Raw genomic sequence first — 21,137 nt, forward strand, 5'->3', positions numbered from 1 at the left:
AATACGCAGGCTGCGCATGGTGTGGGTGCAGTGCCCGGCTAGGGCTGCTGTAAAGGTGGCGGAAGCAGGGAGGATCACAGTTGGACTGTGGTTCTCCGCACGGGCGGAGCTGTTGGCGAACAGACCGACCCGCTGCTTCCGCTGCCTCGCACGTGGACACACACAGCGGGGATGCCCGGCCAAATTGGTCAAGACCCCCCGCTGTTTCCAGTGCGGGGAGGAGGGGCACAAGGGGGCAACTTGTGGACGTCCGGCCCACTGCCCCCTTTGTGCCACAGCAGGAAAGAAGGCGGATCACAGGACGGGGTCGGAGAAATGTCCTCCGATCCCCCCTGCGCCTAGAGTTCCTTTAAAAAGGAGCAATTTGATTCCCCCTTCTGGGGGTGGGGTGACCACGCCTGCTGGCTTGGGCCCCGCCTCCTCTGGAGAAGGGGAAACTGTGGTGAGGAGATCTCCCGAGCATGATCCCAGCGGGAACAGCTCTAGGAGAGTCCTGAGGTCGGAGGGGTCGGATGGGTCCGTTGGGCCCTCCCGTACCCCGGCAGAGAAGCGACCAAGGGGGGGTAAGGGGGATGAGGTGAGCCCTCCCCTCCGAAAACCCCCCAAGGTTCGTGCCCTTGATGCTCCGAGGCTGTTACCACCGGGTAAACCGGGGCCAAGGAGCAAAAAGGGAGGGAGTAGATCCTCTATGGGCGGGTCGTCTAGCGACACCCACTAACATGGCTATGTTCGCTTCGTCCCGCCCATATTTGGTGGATAGAGGGGGCTTATGCCTCCGACCCGGTGATGCGTTAGAGGGTGGGGGGAGAACTTAGTTCTCCCCACAAATACTGAGTAGCCGGTAAACCGGCATGCCGGGGGGGGATGGCTGGATGTATGCGTTTGCGGTTCCCAGCCTCCCCCCCATAACGGCCGCTGACGGCAAATCAACGGGGGTGGGGTTTAGTTGGTAGGCGTCCGGAGGAACTGGTGGTGTAGCAGACCACTCCTCCGGACGAATCCAACACTACCCTCTGGCAGGGATATTCCCATTGCACGCCAGAGGGTGTCTTTGGAAGATTCCCCACCCCCGGGGAGGGGCCTGCCCCTCCCAGACAAAAAAAAAAAAAAAAAAAAAAAAAAGGTTAGGTTAGGTTCCCTCTCGTTGTGCGCCACCTTGTCGTGGTGAGAGGGCTCACCGGGGGAATACCTGAAAAGGTGTTTCTGCGGTGCTAAGAGCGCACAGTTCCTTCTTAGGAGGGAACGGGGGTCCGGCTACCCCTCAAGGGACTTGTCCCGATTAGCCGGAAGGGGTTGGCGGCCCTGACTTCAATCGCCCGGGTGCCTGGACTCGATAGGTGTGTTTATTTAAAACACACCCCCAGGATAGAGGAGCATTACCTCGAGAAAAAAGCCGGGGCCTGACCAGCCTCGTTAGCACGCCGGTGCTCCGGCATAACGGTCGAGCCCCCATTGCACGAGGGGGGCGATAGCGTCCCATACCGTAACCCCAGTTTGTGGGGCCGGGGGCCGGTGATAGCGTGTGGCGGCGCATCACGGGCTGCGAGGGTGGTAAAACCTCTATAAAAAGACCCGGGTAGACCGAGCTCGTAAGCCTAGGGTGGGCAATCGGTCTAGGAGAGGGAAAACTCCGATATAAAACACGGTGAAGGACACACCGTTAACAAACCAAATTTTCTTTTATATGGACATGGACAAGAAAAACGGACATAGTGTACCGTCTCAGGGGATTCGGACCCCCAGAGACCGGCGTGGTGGGAGTCCTGTCCCGGCTCCTGCTGCGTCGTCATCCAGCGACGGGCTGACTGTGGGGTGTTCGCCGAGCTCTGCAGTCAATAATGTGATCGGTTCAGCGTTCGCGTTGTTTGAGCATGCTGTGGTACTAACAACTACGCATCCAGGAAAGTGCTTGGACACGGTGTCAAGCCTGTGTAAGGCTTACTGTTTTATCACAGACAATTTTAAGTGTGGTAAGAGTGAATGTAGATGCGACTCTAAAAGGGCCTGGGACCTTTTAAGGTCAAAAAATTTGATTGAGGGAGGGAGCACCCTCCACACAACAAGGGTGGAACTGGCTGATACTTTTAAAGAGCTATGGGTCACCTTTGGTAGTGTATTGAAGGATGAAAAGTATAAGGATACTTACCTTCACCTATGCGTTGTCCTGGCGGCTTCCGTCGAACTTCTTGGACTGGACCTGAAACAAAAAGGTTACATTATTAAGGCTTTGGACTATCTCAAGGATATGGGGAGGCCATATGAATTTGGAAAATTGGGAAGGGATTCTCCGCAGAAAGCGGATCACACCCCTATACGAATCAGGGGTGGTGGTGGCTCCTCTGGTTCAGAGAGGAGAACACGGAGTAAGGCGATTTCCATAAGGAATAGGATTGAGGACACGGATTCGTCGGACTCGGATCCTAAGCCTAGGATTACGTCCGTGGAACGGCTGGCTCCTGACACTGTCCGAGTGGGGAAGAAGCCAGCCCCTGAAAAGGGGAAAAAGAAGGAGGAGAAGGATGCGGAATCCGCTATGGAAGTGGTGGAAGTGGCCGACTCCTCTGGTGAGGAGGACGACACTACACGCCCCCCCAGTAGAGCAGGGGACCCGGATTGGGGATTCGAGGACTCGGGAGAAGAGGCGGGCCCTTCCAGGCCCGCTTCTCGGATCAGCACTGTGGAGCAGCCAGAGGGGTTATTCCGCCTCCCTCTGCTTCACAGGGCCCAGGGAAGACCGAGGAAGGATGGGACGGGTCCATTCAAGGCCCTGTCCACCTCGGGATCGGAGAAGGAAGGGAAGAAGAAGACCCGGAAGCAAGGGAAAAATCTTCCATACACGGAGGAGGATGAAGAGGCTGCGGGGACCTCCTTAATGATGGTCCGCCCCCCACCTCTTACAGGGGATCAACGTGGGAAGGTGGAACATCGGCTCCGGCAGATTGAGAGAGGTTCCTCGAGAGAGGTTGTAGTCCACGCGGATAAATGTCTCGATGAGATCGAGAACGCGAGGGCTGCATCCTCGAATATGAAAGGCTCCCTTAGTGGTCAAATCAAGACCAATGTATACCTTTTGAGGGAGGTGCTGAGGACCTTGTGTACCAGGGCGGACAAGGTGGGGGACCCGGGATACTGGCGATCCCAGGTCAACACATTGACGAGCGACAACACGGCCTACAGGGCTCAAAACGAGAGCCTGTTGAGGAAGCTGGCCAAATCGGAGGATGCAGTACGCTTCCTCAAGGGTAAGCTGGCCCAAAACCCCAGCACGGAAGGGCCCCTTATTAGGGATCCTAGGTCTCCTACCCTTGGTAGGGACCCGATGGGGCGGTCGGATTTGGGGAGTGGTGCGGAGGCCGTACCCGCTACTCCGTTTGACCCCACTCCAGATTTGGAGTCGGAGGCTGAAGCCCCCCGACAGGCCTCATATGTTGGTGGGGCAGGATTGGGAGTCCTCACGGAGGTCAACAGTTCGTTGGTCTCCGTGATGGAAACTCTGAAGAGGATGGAGGACCGGATTGCAAGCCTCGAGCTGGGCGGACGAACCGTCCCTGCTCCGGTGCAAGAGGACTCCAAGGGGAAGAGGAAGAAGAAGAAAGAGAAGGTGGGGTCCGGTGCCGCACCCCCCCGGATATCCCTCCCACCCCGTGAGGTGGAGGCTATCTCGGAGGGGGATTTACCGACAGGTGGGCCCGTACCTCCCTCTCGGGAGTCGGAAACCACCTGGACCACCGTGGTGAAGAGAGGCAAGGGGAAAAAGGGGAAGGGGCCACGAGGGCCTCCTTTACCCCCTCCTCCCTCTACCAAGGAGAAGACTGCGCGGGGGACTCAGCCCTTGAAGGGTGGTCCCACCGACGTGAAGAAATTGAAGAGGAGGCTCCCACGTACCGCGGCGGTGGCGCTTAACGTCACCAACACCACCTATGCGGATGTGATGAGGAAGGCGAGGGATGAGATCCGTCTACCGGACCTGGGAATCAAGTCAGTGAAACTCAGGAAAGCAAGGAACGGAGGAGTTCTCCTGGAAATAGCGGGAGAGCAGTCGAAGATGAAGGCGGACGCATTGGCCTCTAGGATGAGGGAGGCTACGCGAGACCTGCCGGGAGAGATCAAGATCTCCAGGCCCTCGAGAAGGACTGACTTCCGACTCGTCGGCCTGGATGATACGTACTCCCGGGGTGAGATTATCGCCGCGATATCCCAGGTGGGATGTTGCCAGGTGGATGAGGTTAGGCTGGGGAGGATCCAAACCACGGGCCGTAAGGGTCTGAACCTGGCTTGGGCCCAGTGCCCGGCAGAGGCGGCCATCAAGCTCGTCGAAGCCGGGTCTATGGACATAGGGTGGACCCAGGTGAAGGTCGAGCTCCTTCCGAGCAGACCGGCCCAGTGCTTTAGATGCCTGGGCAGAGGACACGTCCAGCAGAAGTGCCCATCCATCGTGGATCGGGCACACTGCTGTTACCAGTGTGGTGGGGAAGGCCATACAGCGGCGAGTTGCGGGGTTAGGCCGCACTGCCCCATTTGTGCCCTTCACGGGCGACCTTCGGGGCATAGGGCAGGGAGTACGGCTTGCCCCCCTATCCCTCCTAAGAGGGAAACCGTGCGGACTACGATCCAACGTAGCGATGAAGGCAACGGGGTTGTGCGATCCCAGCAACCACCCCTCTCGTCTCCTGATATGGAGACAGAATCGGTGGGGGGATCAACCACCACTGACGGGAAGAGGCCAAGGGAAGACTCCGTCAGTCCTCCCCAGGCGGAATTAAAGAAGGCGCGAGGCCCTGAGACAGTGCGTCCAGGGTCACCACAACCGGGCCCATCATCAGGTCCTTGAGGAGGTAGCGGGGAATTGGTAGTCCGGACCAATACCGGACACAAGAGGATAAGGACCCGGTCACCAGGGTCAGCCTAGGGAAGGGGACGGAGGCATGCTCCCGATAGTAATCCCGGATCCTTCCCTAACACGGCGGCGCACGATGGATTTGTCTGGGACGAGGTTTTAGTCGGTAGGCACAGTCTGATCCTGACTAAGGTTAGGACAGGCTGTGAATCCGACACTACCTCCCGTCAGGCTGAGGGGCAGCAATCCTCAGTCCTTGCACGACGGGAGGTGTCTTTTGAAGATTTCCTCGTCCCGGGGGGGCCCTTCTGGCCCTCAAACCAAAACAAAAAAAAAAAAAAAAAAGGTTAGGTTAGGTTCCTTGGGCGGCCAGGCTCGTTAGCCCAGTGGGGCGGCTGGCCAGGGGGGTGCTCCCCCCGTGGTGGAGGCCTGTCTTGGCCGGGGCTGCTGCTCCGGCGGGACGGGTCTTTGGTGGGGTCACTTCGGTGGCCCTGTCTAAAGGGGTGGATGTGGGTGCCGGTTCCCTCTGTGTCTCGGGCGGATGTCCTTTTCAGGACATGCCGTCTGGCATGGAGGGAAAGCGGTGTCCCACAAGGGTGGCTCTCCCTCTCCGCTCAAACGGCTCGGGGACGTGGTCCCCGAGTACGCGGGCGTGAAGGGGAGCGACAGAGGGAGGACACCCTGGCATTACTGCCGGGGTGGTAGACCGTAACCCCAATCTATTGGGGCCGGGGGCCGGTGCTTGCATTGAGCTTGCACGGGCCGCGAGGGTGGCTCAACCTCTATAAAAAGACCCGGGCAGGACGGGCTCGTTAGTCTTGGTAGACAACCGTCCTAGTGGAAGGAAAACCACGATAAAAAAACCCGAAGAAGACAACTTCGTAAAAAATTACATTTTATGGTTTCTTTCATGGAAGAAAAGAGTATGGTGACTGCCGATGGGCTTCGGATCCCGGAGGCCGGCGTATCTGGGGGTACTGTCCCTGCCCCCAGTATGTCGTTATCCAGTGAAGGGCCAACCGTCACGTGCCCCGCGGGCGTGACGGCGGAATATATTACCGCGAAGGGAAGGATTGACAGAATCCTTGCGATGGTGAGTAGTGTCGCCGCTCACATAGTAATGTGCGAGGCGCACTTCGAGGATAAAAAGAAGTGGATGGAACTCCGTAAGAGCTACGCTGCTCTTCTGGCTTTCCTGGCGCATCGTGCGAACAACCCAGGTTATAAGACAGTGGCCAAGAGAGCTCTTGGCTACTGCAGGATCTGGGACGACTCGCTCCCATACGGAGTGCCAGCGGAGAGGCTCCCAGAGGACCTCTCGAGGGTGTTCTACTTCACCACTGGGTGGAATACGCTTGAGGAGCCTCTGAAAGGTATAAGGGAGATGGCTGCCCAGGACCTGGAAGCGTCAGGTATAGAACCTGACGATGCTCACTGGGCCTTCGCGGCCGAGACTTATGCCTTGACTGCGGAACTGATGGGGGACGACCTCCCCCCCAACATGAAGAAGGATGATCGAGCCCTCAAAAAGCTCGAACAGTTCGGCATCACATGGGTGCCGGGCACATCCGGTGCTTGGAGGGGAGGAGAGGACCCCTCCCTCCCCCCAATTACTGGGCTAAAAGGAGGAGGTAAGCCAACTGGGCCCCGCAGATCCGAGAGGACTGCCAAGAAGGATGGTAGGGTGATGAGGAGGAGGGTTAGGCCCATCACCGCCTTCTCATCCTCCTCAGAGGAGGAAGAGAACAGGGAGAAGGAAACTGTGGAGGTGATTGAGGTGGATGACCCACCCCTCTCGCCTCTGAGTGGGACTGATGGGGAGGGGGGTCCATCTTATGTCCCCCCCACCCTTTCGGCCATACCCGAGACGGAGGACCCTCAGCCGGGTCCGTCCACACAGGTAGAGGGTTTGCCTCTTCCAGCAGTGGACTTTGCGGATCAACTCCTCCCCTCCTCTTCCGAAGAGGCGGAGATGGAGGATGGGGACGCCCCCTCGACCTATACGAGGGCACCCTCTGGGATACCTCCCGGGGAAAAGGCGAGCCTGGAAGAAAGACTCCCCACCTTCTTTAGGGGGCAGGGGAGACCACGCCTTGACGGCTCGGGTCCGTTTATAGACCCAACCGAAACGGGTTTGGAGGTGGAACCGGATGGGGGTGAATCCGAGGAAGAGGAGGAGACGGAAATAATAGCTCCGTCCTTCACTGGTCAGCAGAAAAAGCAGATAGTGAAGCAGATCGAGGCAATGGAGAAGGGCTCCACGGAAGAATTGTATAAACAATTCGACCGTGAGCTTCTCGGCGTTGAAAAGGTCCGGCAGAGTTCCAAGAACCTCCGAGGCCAGCAGAGCGGCCGCCTTAAAAAGACGGTCTTTATTCTGAGGGAGGTCCTAAAAACCCTGTCGAACAGGGCCATACACGGCGGAGATCCGGGCTATTGGAAGGCCAAAGTCGCCGCCGAGCAGAAGATCACTGCGGACCTTAAGGCGCAGAACAAAAGGCTCAAAAGGGGGCTGGCTCAGTGCAGGGCTGGGCTAGCCGACATGAGAGCTGGGGAGGAGACACGCTCCCCATGGGAGCCAAGACCGAGGACACCTACGAGGGGGGGGTCCCCCCTTCCCCCAGTCACAATTGGGACCAGCGGAACCCAGATGGGTCCCGAAGCAGAGGAAGAGGGAATGGAGAGCATGCCTGCCCCGATCCCCATCGAGATTAGTCTCATGGGCATCGCGGAGGCACTCCAAACCCTCACTAAGAGGATAGAGACGTTGGAGGTGGATCTGGCAAAGGCCCGCCTCCCTCCGTCTGCTCCCAGTACTCGTCCTGCTGTCAGCAGGAGAGGGGAGAAGCAGAAGAGGGAAAAAAAAGGGTCCAAAAAAAAGGCCCCCTCGAAGAAGGCCGTCCCGACCTCAAAAGGGAAAAAGGTAGCCAATGGGGGGAGAGGGGTGGGGGAAATCCCTCCCCCCTCTGAAACCCCACTATTGGCAACAAATGAAGCGGTTGTCGGACTGGGGGAGACCGGGTGCTCAGGCCCTCGGGACCCCCCATCTGGGACAACCTGGGCCAAGGTAGTGAGAGGCCGACGCGGTGCCGCTGACCCGCGGGCCTCTCTCCCGGTCCCCTCGACCTCCCAGAGGAAGGGAGAGGAGAGGAAGAGGGACCGCGAGGCGGCGATTAAAAAAGCCAAGAGGAGGATGCCGCGTAAAGCGGCAATCCTCATCTCGACAAGGGAGCCATCGGCGCTCCCTGTTGTCCTGAGGAAGGCGCAAGAGAGCATCTCCCTGGAAACGTTGGGAATCACCAACATCCAGGCGAAACGCAGCCATGGGGGCGGTTTCCTCCTGGAAATTCCGGGAAAGAGGGAGGAAGCGGAGGCTAAGGCATCATACCTAGCCTCCGAGATGCGTGGCGTCCTTGGTCAAACCGAGGGAGTTACAATCTCCAGGCCATCGCGCAAACTCGACCTCCGTTTGACGGGAACCGAGGGCATGGCAGAACAGGAGGAAATTCGGGAGGCAATAGCAAAAGTGGGGGAATGCTCCCCCACTGAGTTCAGGTTGGGGCCATGTCGCTCCATGAACAGGGGCAAGGTGTCCATTTGGGCCCAGGGCCCAGACAGGGCCGCAATTAAGGCGGCAGTAGCGGGCACGATAAAGGTGGGATGGCACAACTACAGAGTTGAGCTGCTGAAAAGCAGGCCATCTCGCTGCTATCGATGCCACGCCCGTGGCCATATGCGGCAGTTCTGTCCGTCCAATATAGACCGGACGAACTGTTGCATAAACTGTGGAGCAGTGGGACACAAATTGGCGCAGTGTAAAGCTCCGGCACACTGCCCAATTTGTGTACTTAATAAGAGGAAAGCGGACCACAGGGCGGGTGGGGAGGATTGCCCCCCAGTAGCCCCCCTCCGGAAACCGGCGACTAGTTCAGGGAGGAAGGAAAGGGAAGTTGTTCCCGGAGGTGGCGGGGAGCCCACAGGGGCCACCCCCCCCGCTAAAGGGACAACCCCCCTTTTGGAGAAGGAACCGACACCACCACGGTCTGCCCCGGTTAGGGACAGCGTGGTGGTAATAGAACCTCTCTCAGCCCAAATGGAGACTGAGCCGTTAGGCCCGACTCCAGGGCAGAAGAGGAGTAGGGAAGAGGGAGAGGGGGGGGATAACCCCTCCCCTACATCCCCCCGCCCAACCAAGTTAAAGGCTAAGCGGAAGAATGACAGGCCCCCCCCGGAGTAACAGTCTAACGAAGGACTGAAGCTCCGTGGGGGGTCAGGGGAGGGGGGTTTCCCCCCCTCATCCCCAAGTAGAAGACAAATAGTGGGAGAAGGAGGTTAACACCTCCTACTCCTCTCAATAAAAAGGGGGGAGATGTCGTACCCAATAATAGGGCCGGTCAGGGAGAGGGAATGGATGACATGCCTCTGGCGATTCCCATCCCTCTCCCGCATTGACCAGTGACGACAACGTTACATAGGAGTGGGGTTTTAGTGGGTAGGCATCACCTCAGCAAAGATCCGCTGGGTGGTGAATCCCACACTCCCCTTCCGCAGTGCGGTCACTAGGACTGCACATTGCACGTGGAAGGGGGTCTTTAGAAGATTTCCCCACTCCTGGGGTTCCGGCTCTGCGAGAGCATTGTCGGGCCCCGAACAAAAAAAAAAAAAAAAAAAAGGTTAGGTTCCTTGGCGACGGTGTGCCACCTTGACGTGGTGCCAGGGCTCCCCGCTATCCATTCGTGGAGATGCGGGATCTAAGAGCACACCCGAAGAAGTCTAACTTCGTTAAAAAAACTTGGGGCGCCATACCCAAAAAAGGCTCTGAGGCTTGCACTTCACCTTATGACCTAAAATTTGGCCAGAGAAGTTCAACTCTGGAAAAAAACTGAGGGGGAAAACCTCAAAATGGGTCTCTGTAGACTGTCTCCCTTCCTTTCCTTTTCCACCTCCCGTCTTATCCTCTCCTCTTTCTCCTCCGCCAGTTTGCATGCCCTAAAAAGCCGAGGAAGGAAAAACCTCGTTAAACAACCGGGGGTTTGAGATACCTCCTGATGAAAAGTCTCAAATGGAAATAACCAGCTGGCCGGGATCCAGGCTAAACAAAGATCGTCCCGAGGAAGGAAAACCTCGTTAAAAATCGGGGGTTTGAGAATACCTCCTGATGAAAAGTCTCAAATGGAAATAACCAGCTGGCCGGGATCCAGGCTAAACAAAGATCGTCCCGAGGAAGGAAAACCTCGTTAAAAATCGGGGGTTTGGGAATACCTCCTGATGAAAAGTCTCAAATGGAAATAACCAGCTGGCCGGGATCCAGGCTAAACAAAGATCGCCCCGAGGAAGGAAAATCTCGTTAAAAAACCGGGGGTTTGAGAATACCTCCTGATGAAAAGTCTCAAATGGTAATAACCAGCTGGCCGGGACCCAGGCTAAACAAAGATCGTCCCGAGGAAGGAAAACCTCGTTAAAAAACCGGGGGTTTGAGAATACCTCCTGATGAAAAGTCTCAAATGGTAATAACCAGCTGGCCGGGATCCAGGCTAAACAAAGATCGTCCCGAGGAAGGAAAACCTCGTTAAAAAACCGGGGGTTTGAGAATACCTCCTGATGAAAAGTCTCAAATGGTAATAACCAGCTGGCCGGGATCCAGGCTAAACAAAGATCGCCCCGAGGAAGAAAAACCTCGTTAAAAAACCGGGGGTTTGAGAATACCTCCTGATGAAAAGTCTCAAATGGAAATAACCAGCTGGCCGGGATCCAGGCTAAACAAAGATCGTCCAGAGGAAGAAAACCTCGTTAAAAAATCGGGGGTTTGAGAAGACCTCCTGATGAAAAGTCTCAAATGGAAATAACCAGCTGGCCGGGATCCAGGCTAAACAAAGATCGTCCTGAGGAAGGAAAACCTCGTTAAACAACCGGGGGTATGAGAACACCTCCTGATGAAAAGTCTCAAATGGAAATAACCAGCTGGCCGGGACCCAGGCTAAACAAAGATCGCCCCGAGGATGGATAGCCTCGTTAAACAACCGGGGGTATGAGAACACCTCCTGATGAAAAGTCTCAATGGAAATACCCAGCTGGCCGGGACCCAGGCTTAACAAAGATCGCCCCGAGGCAGGATCGCCTCGTTAATCAACCGGGGGTTTGAGGATACCTCCTGATGAAAAACCTCAAAAATGGGAAAAACCAGCTGGCCGGGATCCAGGCTTAACAAAGATCGTCTGGGAGGTGAGGGCGGCTCCCCTAACAAGTTGCTTCTGGGAATGGACGACCCGGTACATGTAGCGAAGGTAGCTACCAAGCCAATGGCGCCCGACGACTCGGAGTAACGACCCGGAGAAGGGTTAAATAAACGTCCAGGAGAAGGATACTCCTTGAATAAACCTGGGATTCCTAAAGGGTGGTGCCCATGATTGAAATTACCCCCTTGTGATGGGGCGACCTTCGGGTCGCCGTTTCAGGGTTGTAGGTTGTCGTTAAACCTTCGTGATGGGCCTTCGGGCACACCACTCTCCCTCTCGTCGTGCGCCACCTTGTCGTGGTGAGAGGGCTCACCGGGGGAATACCTGAAAAGGTGTTCCCGCGGTGCCAAGAGCGCACAGTTCCCTCGCTGGAGGGAACAAGAGGAGCCCAGCGACTCCTTAGGGACTTGTCCCAATCGCTGGTAGGAGATGGGGACTCCGACTTCAAACCCCCGGTGGCATGGCACCGTTAGGGGGAGATTTCTATCTCCCCTCCATGCACGGGCGGCCAGGCTCGTTAGCCCAGTGGGGCGGCTGGCCAGGGGGGTGCTCCCCCCGTGGTGGAGGCCTGTCTTGGCCGGGGCTGCTGCTCCGGCGGGACGGGTCTTTGGTGGGGTCACTTCGGTGGCCCCGTCTAAAGGGGTGGATGTGGGTGCCGGTTCCCTCTGTGTCTCGGGCGGATGTCCTTTTCAGGACATGCCGTCTGGCATGGAGGGAAAGCGGTGTCCCACAAGGATGGCCCCCCCTCTCCGCTCAAACGGCTCGGGGACGTGGTCCCCGAGTACGCGGGCGTGAAGGGGGGCGACAGAGGGAGGACACCCTGGCATTACTGCTGGGGTGGTAGACCGTAACCCCAATTTATTGGGGCCGGGGGCCGGTGCTTGCACTGAGCTTGCACGGGCCGCGAGGGAGACAAAACCTCTATAAAAAGATCCGGGCAGGACGGGCTCGTTAGTCCGGGGGGACAACCGTCCTAGTGGAAGGAAAACCACGATAAATAACCCGAAGAAGACAACTTCGTAAAAAATTACACAAGATGATCTTCATGGAAGATAATGATAAGGCGACTGCTGAAGGGCTTCGGATCCCGGAGGCCGGCGTATCTGGGGGTATTGTCCCTGCTCCCAGTACGTCGTCATCATATGAAGGGCCAGCCGTCGCGTGCCCCGCGGGCGCGACGGTGGAAAATACTACCGCGAAGACAAGGATGTCTAGGATCCTTAAGACGCTGGAGGATACCGTATGCGGTATAAGAGATAAGATCCATCTCTTTGGGAAAAAGGACTGGGAGTACCGCGAAAAATTCGCGACTGTTCTCGCCTTTATGGCGTTCCGTGCGAAGGACGTGAAGGGGCTGAATCTGGCCAGGACGCAACTCATTATTGATGAGATATGGGACGACACCCTCCCATTTGGCGTGCCTATAGAGATAGTGGCGGTTATTCTCCCCTGGGTGTGGACCGAAGTCTACTTTTGGGGTGAAAAACAAAACCAGCCCTTCAGCTACCTTAAAAAGATGGCCGCCCATAGATACGTGCCGATAGGCATAAAAACCGATGACGTATCTAGGGCTTTTGCGGCAGAGCTCTATGTCTCTGTCGCTGAATTGTTGGGGGATGACGTCGACCCCTACTTAATAAAGGACGACCGAGCTTCTAAAGGGCTCGAGGAGCTCGGCATCCCATGGATGCCGGGCACCACCTGTGCATGGAAGGGAGGAGAGGATCCCTCCCTCCCCACAATCACAGGATTAAAGGGAGGAGGAAAGCCGCTTGCATCCCGGGGAAACCGGAAGAAGGCGGACAAGCACGAGGAGGAGGGAAGGGGGAGGAGAAAAAGGCCTAACAAGCCTATCAGGCCTTGCACCCTCCGGTCTTCCTCCTCCTCGGAGGATGAGGAGGTGGATGAGGGGGAGGGGACCGAGGCCCCCATCTCCCTGTCTACGGACGAGATGGAGGGGGGGGAACCCGTAAGGGCTTCTACCCCCCCTCCAGCTGAGCCCGGGACGGGGGACCCTGTCTCCCTGTCTCTGGGGGGGACGGAGGGGGGGGAGCCCAGTGGGGCTACTACCCTCCCTCGGGCCACGTCCAGGACGGAAGACCCTCAACCGGGTCCATCCACACAGGTGGAGGGTTTACTCCCACCTACTGTGGATTTCGAGGACTGCCTCATCACCTCAGGAGAGGAGGAGGGAATGGAGGATGGGACCACGGCCCCCCCATCAACCTCGACGGGAATACCCAGTTGGGTCCCTGCCGGGGAGAGGACGGACCCGTCAAAGAGATTCGCGTCGGCCCGAAGGGCACAAGGGAGACCGAGGAAAGATGGGACAGGCCCATTCATTGACTCGGAAACAGAGGAGTTAGAAATGGTGATTCGGGGAGAGACGGCCTCCGAAGAAGAGGAGATGGAAGTGGTGCCTCCGTCACTGACTGGTCCGCAAAAGCGGGAGGCAGCGCGGAGTATCCAAAAGATGGAGAGGGGCTCTACGGAGGAACTCTATAAAAGTTTCGACCGGAAGCTCCTCACCATCGAGCAGATCAGGCAATGTTCAAGGAACATAAGAGGCCAGCAAAGCGGACGAATAAAAATGAACGTATTCGTCCTGAGGGAAGTGCTCAAGACCCTGACGAGCAGGGCAGCCCACGGTGGAGACCCAGGTTTCTGGAAGGCCAGATACCTTGCCGAAAAGAGGAGCAACGCGACCCTCAAGGCCCAAGTCCGTCAGATCGACACGCAGATGAAACTGCAGAGAGTCGATCTGGCGGAAATGAGAGAAAGAGAGAGAGAGAGGGAGAGAGAAGGAAGGCGTCAGCCATGCGAGCCGATGCCCTCTCCCACAAGGGGGGTTTCTCCCCTTCCCCGTCCAAGCACGGACGGGGTTGAGGAGATGTCTCCAGCCCAGGAAGGAGGAAGAGATGAGGGAATGGAGTGTGACTCTGTCCCACAGATCCCCATTGAGATCTCTCTCAAGGGGATAATGGAGGCACTCCAGACCCTCAACAGCAGGATGGAGAAACTGGAGAGCGGGATAACTAAGGCCCACCTCCCCCCTTCCGCTTTCCCTAGTGCCCCTCCTGCGCCTGGCAGGAAGGTTGGGGAGCGGCGGAAGAAGAAGAGGTCCGCAAAGGCCCCCTTGATGAAGGGTGCCTCAGGCTCCAAGGCGATGAAGAACGCCGGAAGTGGTAGAGGGGCGGGAGAAATTCCCCCCCCTCCTCTTGAGGACCCCCCATCGGGGACAGGAAAGACGGCAACCAAACCGTCAGGAGAGGGGGAATCAACGGGTCAAAACCCTAGTAATCCCCCCACGGAATCCACGTGGGCCAAGGTAGTGGGACGTGGTGGCAAAAAAAGGGCTACTATTGCCCCATTAAAAGCTGCCCCTCCAGTACCCTCAACAACTCCAGCCTCCCAGAAGAAGAAGGAAGAGAAGAAGAAGATAGATCGCAAAACAGCGATAAAAAGGGCGAAGAAGAGGCTGCCGCGCTCTGCCGCGATCCTCATCTCCGTGAAGGAGCCTGATACTCTTTCCGGAGTAATAAGGAAGGCGCAGGAGAGAATCTCCCTCGAGCAGCTGGGGATCACCCAAATAAGGATGAAATCCAGTTTCGGGGGGGTGCTCTCCTGGAAATCCCAGGAAAGAGGGAGGATGTCGAGGCTAAAGCCTCATACTTAGCCTCCGAGATCCGCATCGCTGTTGGGGATACCGAAAGCGTTGCGATCAGCAGGCCGTCGCGCCGACTCGATCTACGGTTAACCGGGATCATGGAGTCGGTCACCCCCGAAGAAATCCGGGAGGCCCTGGCGGAGGTGGGGAAATGTTCCCCCAAAGAGGTTAAGCTGGGACCTTGGAACCCCTCGATAAGGGGCAAGAGGTCAATCTGGGCCCAGGGCCCGGATAGAGCCGTGGTAAAAGCGGCAGAGGCAGGGAGGGTTAAAGCGGGCTGGACCACCTTCCAGGTGGCTCTGCTGAAAAGCAGACCAGCCCGCTGCTATCGATGCCACGCCCGTGGCCACATGCGGCAGAGCTGTCCGTCCACTGAGGATAGGACGGACTGCTGCATGAACTGCGGGGAGAAGGCACACAAGCTGGCGCAGTGCAAGGTCCCCGCGCACTGCCCAATCTGTGCTAGTGGTGGTAAGGAGGCAAACCATAGGGCGGGAACGGAGCTTTGTCCTCCAGTTCCCCCCCGCTGGAAGCCACCTAAAAAACCAACTAGGGAGGAAAGGGGAGTTGCACCTGAAGGTGGAGGGGAGCCCAATCAAGGGCCCACCCCCTCTGCTGACAGGACAACTCCCCTTTTGGAGAGGGATCCAGAGCCCACACCGTCTGTCCCAGTTAGGGGCAGCGTTGAGGCGGAAAAGCCTCAGACAGTCCCAATGGAGGTTGAGCCACGCGGCCCAACCCTGGGACAAAAGAGAGCAAGAGTAGCAGAGGGGGAGGAGGGAGAGGAAAGCCCTGCACCAAGCACCCCCACCCGCCCTACCAAGGTGAAGGTAGTGGAGAAGCGGGTAGACGAGAGGCCCCCCACGGAGTAATAACCCATACAGGGCTAAACTCCGTGAGGAGGGTCAGAAGGGGGAGGGGGGGAGGAAATGGGCCCCTCTTGGGGCACCTGTCCCTTTTCCCTCAGCCCCCCCATGATGTAGACAAGAGGAAGGTGGAGGAGGGCAACCTCCTACCCCCCCTAGAGGGGAGAGAATTGATGTGCCACGCACCAAAGGCAAGTCAGGGAGAGGGTCTGGACGAAATGCCGCTGGCGATACCCAGCCCTCTCCCACTTAATGACAGGAGAGGACCACGTTTACTTGGGGGTGGGGTTTTAGTGGGTAGGCGCCACCGCAGCAAAGTTCCGCTGGGTGGCGAATCCCACACTCCCCTTCCGCAGTGCGGTCACTAGGACTGCACATTGCACGCGGAGGGGGGTCTTTAGAAGATTTCCCCACCCCCAGGGGCTCCGACTACTGTCGAGCCCCAAAACAACAAAAAAAAAAAAAAAAAAAAAGGTTAGGTTAGGTTCCCTCTCGTTGTGCGCCACCTTGTCGTGGTGAGAGGGCTCACCGGGGGAATACCTGAAAAGGTGTTTCCGCGGTGCTAAGAGCGCACAGTTCCTTCTTAGGAGGGAACGGGGGTCCGGCTACCCCTCAAGGGACTTGTCCCGATTAGCCGGAAGGGGTTGGCGGCCCTGACTTCAATCGCCCGGGTGCCTGGACTCGATAGGTGTGTTTATTTAAAACACACCCCCAGGATAGAGGAGCATTACCTCGAGAAAAAAGCCGGGGCCTGACCAGCCTCGTTAGCACGCCGGTGCTCCGGCATAACGGTCGAGCCCCCATTGCACGAGGGGGGCGATAGCGTCCCATACCGTAACCCCAGTTTGTGGGGCCGGGGGCCGGTGATAGCGTGTGGCGGCGCATCACGGGCTGCGAGGGTGGTAAAACCTCTATAAAAAGACCCGGGTAGACCGAGCTCGTAAGCCTAGGGTGGGCAATCGGTCTAGGAGAGGGAAAACTCCGATATAAAACACGGTGAAGGACACACCGTTAACAAACCAAATTTTCTTTTATATGGACATGGACAAGAAAAACGGACATAGTGTACCGTCTCAGGGGATTCGGACCCCCAGAGACCGGCGTAGTGGGAGTCCTGTCCCGGCTCCTGCTGCGTCGTCATCCAGCGACGGGCTGACTGTGGGGTGTTCGCCGAGCTCTGCAGTCAATAATGTGATCGGTTCAGCGTTCGCGTTGTTTGAACATGCTGTTGTACTGACAACTACGCATCCAGGAAAGTGCTTGGACACGGTGTCAAGCCTGTGTAAGGCTTACTGTTTTATCACAGACAATCTTAAGTGCGGTAAGAGTGACTGTAGATGTGACTCTAAAAGGGCCTGGGACCTTTTAAGGTCAAAAAACTTGATCGAGGGAGGGAGCACCCTCCACACAACAAGGGTGGAACTGGCTGATTCTTTTAGGGAGCTATGGTACACCTTTGATAGTGTATTGGAGGCTGGAAAGTATAAGGATACTTACCTTCACCTATGCGTTGTCCTGGCGGCTTCCGTCGAACTTCTTGGACTGGACCTGAAACAAAAAGGTTACATTATTAAGGCTTTGGACTATCTCAAGGATATGGGGAGGCCATATGAATTTGGAAAATTGGGAAGGGATTCTCCGCAGAAAGCGGATCACACCCCTATACGTATCAGGGGTGGTGGTGGCTCCTCTGGTTCAGAGAGGAAAACAAGGAGTAAGGCGACTTCCATAAGGAATAGGATTGAGGACACGGACTCGTCGGACTCGGATCCTAAGCCTAGGATTACGTCCGTGGAACGGCTGGCTCCTGACACTGTCCGAGTGGGGAAGAAGCCAGCCCCTGAAAAGGGGAAAAAGAAGGAGGAGAAGGATGCGGAATCCGCTATGGAAGTGGTGGAAGTGGCCGACTCCTCTGGTGAGGAGGACGACACTACACGCCCCCCCAGCAGAGCAGGGGACCCGGATTGGGGATTTGAGGACTCGGGAGAAGAGGCGGGCCCTTCCAGGCCCGCTTCTCGGATCAGCACTGTGGAGCAGCCAGAGGGGTTATTCCGCCTCCCTCTGCTACACAGGGCCCAGGGAAGACCGAGGAAGGATGGGACGGGTCCATTCAAGGCCCTGTCCACCTCGGGATCGGAGAAGGAAGGGAAGAAGAAGACCCGGAAGCAAGGGAAAAACCTTCCATACACGGAGGATGATGAAGAGGCTGCGGGGACCTCCTTAATGATGGTCCGCCCCCCACCTCTTACAGGGGATCAACGTGGGAAGGTGGAACATCGGCTCCGGCAGATTGAGAGAGGTTCCTCGAGGGAGGTTGTAGTCCACGCGGATAAATGTCTCGATGAGATCGAGAACGCGAGGGCTGCATCCTCGAATATGAAAGGCTCCCTTAGTGGTCAAATCAAGACCAATGTATACCTACTGAGGGAGGTGCTAAGGACCTTGTGTACCAGGGCGGACAAGGTGGGGGACCCGGGATACTGGCGATCCCAGGTCAACACGCTGACGAGCGACAACACGGCCTATAGGGCCCAAAACGAGAGCCTGTTGAGGAAGCTGGCCAAATCGGAGGATGCAGTACGCTTCCTCAAGGGTAAGCTGGCCCAAAACCCCAACACGGAAGGGCCCCTTATTAGGGATCCTAGGTCTCCTACCCTCGGTAGGGACCCGATGGGGCGGTCGGATTTGGGGAGTGGTACGGAGGCCGTACCCGCCACCATGATCGGCTCCACTCTAGATCTGGAGTCGGATGCCGAGGTCTTTCGACAGACCTCGGACGTTGGTGGGGCAGGAGTGAGAGTTCTCAAGGAGGTTAGCAACACGTTGGTCACTCTGACGGAAACGTTGAAGAGGATGGAGGACCGGATTGCACATCTGGAGTTGGGCGGACGAACCGTCCCTACCCCGGTACAACCAGGTCCTGAAGGAAGGAAGAAGAAGAAGAAAGGGAAAAGGGGGTCCGGTGCCGCACCCCCCCGGATATCCCTCCCGTCGCATGAGGCGGGGGTCATCTCGGAGGGGGATTTACCGACAGGGGTACCTGTACCTCCCTCTCGGGAGGCGGAAGCCCCTTGGACCACCGTGGTGAAAGGAGGCAAGGGGAAAAAGGGGAAAGGGCCGCGTGGGCCTCCTCTACCCCCTCCTCCCCCTACCAAGGAAAGGGTGACGCAGGAGACAAAGCCCAAGAAGGGTGGACCCTCCTACGCCAAGGCGAGGAAAAGGCTCCCGAGGACTGCCGCGGTGGCGATTAACACCGCTGCTGGCAGCTATGCGGATGTTATAAGGACTGCGAAGGACAAGATCGACCTCAAGGACATTAACATCAAGTCCCTCACCATGAGGAAAGCGAGAAACGGAGGAGTCCTCCTTGAAATTTCTGGAGAACAGTCCAGAATGAAGGCGGACGCCCTGGCCTCTAGGATGCGAGAGGCAGTGAAGGACCTACCGGGGGAGGTCAAGATATCCAGGCCCTCGAGAAGGATGGACGTCCGACTCGTTGGCCTGGAGATTGCGATTACTCCGGAAGAGATTGCCGCCACAATCGCCACGGAGGGTGGTTGCCAGGTGGACGAGGTGAGGATGGGAGGGGTACAGACCACGGGCCGTCGGGGCCTTAACCTGGTCTGGGCCCAGTGCCCAGCGGACGCGGCACTGAAGCTTGCCGAGAGGGGCTCAGTGAACATTGGGTGGACCTCAGTGAAGGTGGAGCTCCTCCGGAGCCGTCCGGCCCAGTGCTTTCGTTGCCTGGGCCGCGGGCACATCCAGCAGCAGTGCCCATCCAACGTGGTTCGGGCTCGCTGCTGCTATCGGTGTGGTGAGGAGGGACACAACGCGGGCTCCTGTAGAAAGAGCCCCCATTGCCCCATTTGTGCCCTGAACGGCCGGCCTTCGGGCCACAGAACGGGGAGTGAAAACTGCCCGCCAATTCCCCCAAAACGGGAAGTGCGCAGCGGTATCGCCGCTACTAGTGGTGATTCGGGGGAGAAGCCCACTCAACCGCCCCCTCGTGCCCCCCTCTTTACCTCAGATATTGAGGTGGAAAGGGAGACGGTTAGTTCGGGGGAGGCGAAGAGGCCGAGGGAGGACTCTATTAGTCCCCCTCAGGCGGAGCTGAAGAAGGCGAGAGGACGGGAACCGGTAGGTTCTCCCCAACCAGGGCCCTCGTCGGGTCCGTGAAGACGATAACGGGGATATGGAAGTCCGGACCAACACCGGACCACTTTGGCTCAGGACCTGATTAACAGGGTCAGCCTAGGGAGGGCGACGGAGTTTATGCTCCCGTTAGTGATCCCGGAACCTTCCCTAACACGGCGACGCACGATGGATTTGTCTGGGACGAGGTTTTAGTCGGTAGGCACAGTCTGATCCTGACTAAGGTTAGGACAGGCTGTGAATCCGACACTACCTCCCGTCAGGCTGAGGGGTAGCAATCCTCAGTCCTTGCACGACGGGAGGTGTCTTTTGAAGATTTCCTCGTCCCGGGGGGGCCCTTCTGGCCCCTAAACCAAAACAAAAAAAAAAAAAAAAAAGGTTAGGTTAGGTTAGGTTAGGTTAGGTTAGGTTAGGTTCCCCTTCGTCGTGCGCCACCTTGTCGTGGTGAAGGGGCTCACCATGGGGCGGCTCGCTGGAGTCGTCTTGTGGTGCTAAGAGCGCACAGTTCCCTCGCTGGAGGGAACAAGAGGAGCCCAGCGACTCCTTAGGGACTTGTCCCAATCGCTGGTAGGGGTTGGCGGCCCTGACTTCAATCGCCCGGATGCCTGGATCCGTTAGGAGTGTTATTCACTCCACCGGGATAGAGGAGTAAACCTCGAGAAAAAATCCGGGGCCTGACCAGCCTCGTTAGCACGCCGGTGTTCCGGCATAACGGTCGAGCCCCCCATGGCACGTGGGGGGGCGTGGTGACTCATACCGTAACCCCAGTTAATGGGGCCGGGGGCCGGTGCTAGCTTTGCTAGGACGGGCCGCGAGGGTGGTAAAACCTCTATAAAAAGACCCGGGCAGGCCGAGCTCGTTAGCCCTGTGTGGGCAGTTGGCCTAGGAGAAGGAAAACTCCGATATCAAACCATTGGTGGATGGGGGGGAGGTGCGTAAGCTCTCCCCCCCAGTCGTTCCCGGACGCTGCGTGCTCGGCCGGGGGTCGTCCCTCCCCGTGCCTCGCATTCATTCACGCACACATACATCACACGCACACACTTGGCCCCCGTACTGTCTGGGCGCCTTCGCTGATGCGAAGCTGCTCGGAAGTCGGGGGCCACGCATGCATTCGGCGGGGGGCGCCCACGCATTGTAGCATCAGCGATGCGTGGGATGCCGTTTCCCGTCCTGCATATACACACACATTCATTCATTAATCATGCACACGCATACATCACACGCGCACACATACACTTTCATTCATGCTCATTCACGCCCGCCCGGGTGGGGACCTGTGGTCCGTTTACGGGCCGGCATGTGGTGGTGAGGGTGGCGGCGGCCGCGTCGGGACGCGTTCCTCGGGGGAATCCGCATTCCATTGCTGGAACGGAGCTCCT

The 21,137-nt window shown here is 57.6% G+C and overlaps 1 protein-coding gene across 2 annotated transcripts; it reads left to right on the forward strand.

The window, feature by feature from the left end:
• Window positions 1-1,684: 1,684 nt before the first annotated feature.
• LOC136997076 (uncharacterized) lies at window positions 1,685-20,135 on the forward strand. 2 transcript variants are annotated; one of them, XR_010887895.1, is made up of 2 exons: window positions 1,685-5,183; window positions 16,081-16,783. XR_010887895.1 is itself a non-coding variant. In XM_067347292.1 (2 exons), exon 2 carries the CDS (start codon window positions 16,642-16,644, stop codon window positions 19,780-19,782), a length of 3,141 nt encoding a protein of 1,046 aa, XP_067203393.1. In that variant the 5' UTR covers window positions 9,386-9,510; window positions 16,081-16,641; the 3' UTR covers window positions 19,783-20,135. The 2 variants fall into 2 exon arrangements, 1 of the variants encoding a protein (XP_067203393.1); XM_067347292.1 differs by lacking the exon at window positions 1,685-5,183 and adding an exon at window positions 9,386-9,510 and having other exon boundaries at window positions 16,081-20,135.
• The last annotated feature ends 1,002 nt before the right edge of the window (window positions 20,136-21,137 follow it).

Source organism: Linepithema humile, chromosome 1 (assembly GCF_040581485.1).
Source record: "Linepithema humile isolate Giens D197 chromosome 1, Lhum_UNIL_v1.0, whole genome shotgun sequence".
NCBI classification, from domain to species: domain Eukaryota; kingdom Metazoa; phylum Arthropoda; class Insecta; order Hymenoptera; family Formicidae; genus Linepithema; species Linepithema humile.

What these genes read in the sequence shown, in the direction of transcription:
- LOC136997076 (XM_067347292.1), top strand. Translation starts at nt 16,642, where the DNA reads ATGGACATGGACAAGAAAAACGGACATAGTGTACCGTCTCAGGGGATT.